This window comes from Emys orbicularis, chromosome 12 (genome assembly GCF_028017835.1).
Source record: "Emys orbicularis isolate rEmyOrb1 chromosome 12, rEmyOrb1.hap1, whole genome shotgun sequence".
Lineage (NCBI taxonomy): Eukaryota > Metazoa > Chordata > Testudines > Emydidae > Emys > Emys orbicularis.
Genome location: NC_088694.1, coordinates 34,316,990 through 34,321,368, shown reverse-complemented (window position 1 = coordinate 34,321,368; position 4,379 = coordinate 34,316,990). Strand labels below are relative to the sequence as shown.

Sequence of the window (4,379 nt, the reverse complement as noted above, 5' to 3'; positions counted from 1 at the left end):
ATCAAATTCTGGCCCATTTCGCCCATGGATCTCCAGTCTATAAAGGCCATTGTTCTGCTCTGATAAACCAGGTAGTTAAACATGTGATTATTTGAACCAACACATTTCTGTATGGTTGTACCTATAAGCCCTATCCCCAGCGTATTTGAAAGCTTGGTGCCATCTGTTTCCAGGGAGATTAATGTTTTGTTTAACCTAAAGCCTGGTCAGATATTGAATCAGTCCCACGGATCAAGAGATCGCATTTCCCCTCCCCTGGCCTCCATTCTACACTCACTCATCATTCTGGTAGCCAGCAGAGGGAGAAAATGAAAACAGTGCTGAAGTTTTCTTGAGTGAATGTTCTTTGTTTATGTGGCAGAGTTCATTTCTTTCCCATAGACACACCCCATGGTGAGCACAGAACAGGGAAATGGAACGTCTCTCAAGGAATTCATCCTCCTGGGATTCAGGGATCTCCCAGAACTGCAGACCCTTCTCTTCCTGCTGTTTCTAATGATCTGCATTGCGACCATGGCTGGGAACATCCTCATCATTGTGCTAGTTGTGCCTGATCAGCACCTGCACACCCCCATGTACTTCTTCCTGGGGAACTTGTCCTGCTTGGAGACCTGCTACACCTCCACCATCCTGCCCAGGGTGCTGGCCAGTCTCCTGACTGGGGACAGAACCATTTCATTCAATGGGTCTCTCACACAATTTTATTTCTTTGGTTCTCTAGTAGCTACGGAATGCCTTCTCCTGTCGGTGATGTCTTACGATAGGTATTTAGCGATATGCAATCCAATGCACTATGTAGTCTGTATGAGTGTCAAGTCTTGCCTGCAGCTTGCAGGTGGCTCTTGGATAGGTGGATTCCTAGGTGGTAGCATAACAACGTTGTCCATATGTCAGTTAATGTTCTGTGGCCCTAACGTTATTGATCATTTCTATTGTGATTTTATTCCCCTTGTAAAGCTCTCCTGCAATGATCCACACCTGATGGAAACATTGGCTTTCACACTCACTTTCCTTTCCTCACTGATCCCATTCCTACTTACCTTGATGTCCTACATCTGCATCATCGCCACCATCCTGAGAATCCCATCCACCGCCGGAAGACAAAAGGCCTTTTCCACCTGTTCCTCCCACCTCATTGTGGTGAGCATTTATTATGGAACTCTGCTGATTGTCTATATGTTACCAACCACCAACATCCTGAGCGACTTAAAGAAAGTTAAGTATCAGAGGGGTAGCCGTGTTAGTCTGAATCTGTAAAAAGCAACAGAGGGTCCTGTGGCACCTTTAAGACTAAAAGAAAGTTCTGTCTGTTGTCTACACAGTCCTGACTCCCCTGGTCAATCCCCTCATCTACAGCCTGAGAAACAAAGAGGTCCAGGAGGCCCTGAGGAAAGCTTGCAGGAAATTCATGTTTGGACCATGCTAACTGATCAATTTCCCTGGGTTAAAATAGATATAACATGGGCTGGGGTAGGGCCTGAACCAAAGACTGCTGAAGTCCCAGGTTGTATTTCTCTGAGCTTCATTGGTCTTCAAGTCATGCTCTTAAAGATCACAGCTCTGGGAGAAAGTGGACAGGTAGAGACCTCTTAAATCCTGTGACTCCAGCCTTTTTAGGACCTATATAAGATGCCACAGTTGGGTACTACTGGACTGGAGGGAGACTTGAACTTGTGGCTGCTCAAAGTTCAGACAAGGAGGGGAGATTGTGCTCAGTGAGAGGGTGCAGGTGAAATGGACTCAGCTGGAACACTGGGCATCTATTCCGGGTAGGGTGAGAGACTTCTAGATATACACACAAACCCCTGAACAATCAGACATCTGCATTCTAAAAATACAGGGTTGCAATGTCAGCATAGAAATCCAATGTTAGAAAATTGAATAATTAACTTTCTTTTCATAGAGTGTATTTCATCCCCAGGCTTCATTCAAAGGAAGAGAAAAGCCAAAGGAAACCCTCTGACCTGTTCCCCAGAACACAGGACACCAGCACAGGCCTTGTATTTGTCCATTTTCCAGCAATAATTCAGGGCCAGTTGTTTCCAGATACTTAGGGTCCGATTGGGACTTTTCAAAGCCTCTGGGCACCTGGCCGGCCAGATGGGGCCCTGGAGGAGAGTCAGGCAGGGGAACGCGCACCTTCCCCTGGTTGGTGCATTGCTATCCGGCCTTGGCGTCTGGATGCCTGGTGTGGGGCTCCACAGGGGATGGCCAGGGGCATCTGTGACCCATTTACTTGAAACACTTGGGTGCCTGCAGGGTTTGCCATCAGCCAACCTGGGGTTGTGAATCCCAGAGCGTCAGAATCACTCAGTGTGTTCTTGGCAGAAAACCAACTACCCAGAGTCCCAGTCCAGTGCCCTGTCTGCTCCACCACGTCCAATTGTATTTGACAATGGGACGGAAGGGTGTAAAGTGCCCAACTCTCATTCACTGTCCATAGGATTTGGTTGCCTAACTTCGGCCTTTTATGGGAAAACCCAGCCTGTACTTTAACAGCCAAACTACTATCCTGAGAACTTTCCCAGGGGATGTTTTCCACCAGTTGCTTCTCGTGTTTCTCCATTTTCTCAGTGACCCAATAACTGTGTCTCTGTCTCCAAAAGTATCGTGCAATTAAAGAACTAAACTGGGGAAGTTTAGTCTTTCTGTCATCTCTCTTGTCAGACCTCCACTTCTCTTTCCCCTTCGTGTCCAGTGTGAGGAATAAATGCGTCAAGGCTTGTCTACACATAGAAATGGCACCACTTAAACTACATTGGCCTATCCCTGCCTGCCACAGAGACACTTACCCGGTGGCTGGAGAGTCAGGGCCAGACCAGCCCTGGTTAGAGAAGGGTTCCCACCTGAGGGGAATCAGGCAATATCCAATAAAGGGCAGAAGGGGGTGGGGGAAGAGGGAAACTCAGGAGGCTGAAGTGAAAGTTCAGAGAGTGAATGAGGAAAAACCCTGCAACCGGGGGAATTGCCCCAGCTAGGAGGAGTTGGGAGTGGCCTGCCAAGGCGGGCAGGACTCATACTGGATGGGGGGAGTTTGGGGTGTAGGACAACTGCATTTTAGTTTAATAAATGAAACCTAAATGGGGGGCTGTTGCTATTGGACTGGAAAAAAACTGTGTGGAGTTTATTTGGGGAATGAAGAAGGGAAACTGCGGTGAGGGGCTGTGTTCTGGGCTTCCCTGAGGCCTCCAGGGGGCTCTGTGAGGGGGCCACTCACATAGGCACTGACTTCTGCTGGCGCTGATGGGTGTTTGACCCCCCTCTACCCCCAGTCCTGCCCCTTCCCTGCCTCCGCCCCGTCCCCTGCTTCCCCTTCCTCGCCCCATTCCAACTGCTTCCCCAAATCCCCACCCCAACCCCGCCTCTTCCCTGCCTCCTCCTCTGAGCACGCCATGTTCCCGTTCTTCTCCCCCCTCCCGGATCTTGTTATGCCGCAAAACAGCTCTTTTGCAACGGCAAGCACTGGGAGGCAGGTGGAGAAGCGGGGATGCGGCGGGCTGAGGGGAGGAGGTGGAGGTGAGGTGGGGCAGGGGTGAGGGGCACTTGGCTGCTGGTGGGTGCAGAGCTCCCACCAATTTTTCCCTGTGGGTGCTCCAGCCCCGGAGCACCCACAGAGTCGGTGCCTATGGCCACTCATCTAATCTAACTGGATGCAACTACACTGATGTAAAGCTGTTTGTATCAGGGTTGTTCATTCCGAAGGGGAATAAGCTATACCAGTCTAAGGGTATGTCTACACTACGAAATTAGTTCGAATGTATAGAAGCCGGTTTTATAGAAATCGGTTGTATACAGCCGATTGTGTGTGTCCCCACATAAAATGCTCTAAGTGCATTAAGTCGGCGGACCGCATCCACAGTACCGAGGCTAGCATCGACTTCCGGAGCATTGCACTATGTGTAGCTATCCCACAGTTCCCGCAGTCTCCGCCGCCCATTGGAATTCTGGGTTGAGATCCCAATGCCTGAATGATGCAAAACGGTGTCACGGGGGGTTCTGGGTACATGTCGTCAGGCCCCTCCCCCTCCATCAGAGCAATGGCAGACAATCGATTCACGCCTTTTTACCTGGGTTACCTGTGCAGACAACATACCATGCCAAGCATGGAGCCCGCTCAGCTCAGCTCACCATCACCATATGTCATCTGGGTGCCGGCAGACGTGGTACTGCATTGCTACACAGGGACCTCGATATTGGTTCATTGTTTCCTCGTTAGAGGTTGTACTGGTAGAACGATTTCCAAAACAAAGTCACAACGCTAACCCGAATAATGATCCTGGTGCAAAGTCTGTGTGGAGACCTCACATAAGTGAATCACTGTGAAAATATGTCAGTACATTCGTGGCTTTGAAAAGAACTCCAGGAATCCAAGGAACCTG

At 49.6% G+C, this 4,379-nt stretch overlaps 1 protein-coding gene across 1 annotated transcript; it reads left to right on the top strand.

Moving 5' to 3' along the window:
• Positions 1 to 390: 390 nt before the first annotated feature.
• On the top strand, positions 391 to 1,426 carry LOC135887144 (olfactory receptor 11A1-like). Its single transcript, XM_065414927.1, has 2 exons — positions 391 to 1,215; positions 1,298 to 1,426. The coding sequence occupies exons 1-2, from the start codon at positions 391 to 393 to the stop codon at positions 1,424 to 1,426; spliced, it is 954 nt and encodes a 317-aa protein (XP_065270999.1).
• The last annotated feature ends 2,953 nt before the right edge of the window (positions 1,427 to 4,379 follow it).

What these genes read in the sequence shown, in the direction of transcription:
- LOC135887144 (XM_065414927.1), top strand. Translation starts at nt 391, where the DNA reads ATGGTGAGCACAGAACAGGGAAATGGAACGTCTCTCAAGGAATTCATC. An exon ending in TCCTGAGCGACTTAAAGAAA is followed by an intron (nt 1,216 to 1,297) that starts GTTAAGTATCAG and finishes TAAGACTAAAAG; the next exon opens with AAAGTTCTGTCTGTTGTCTA.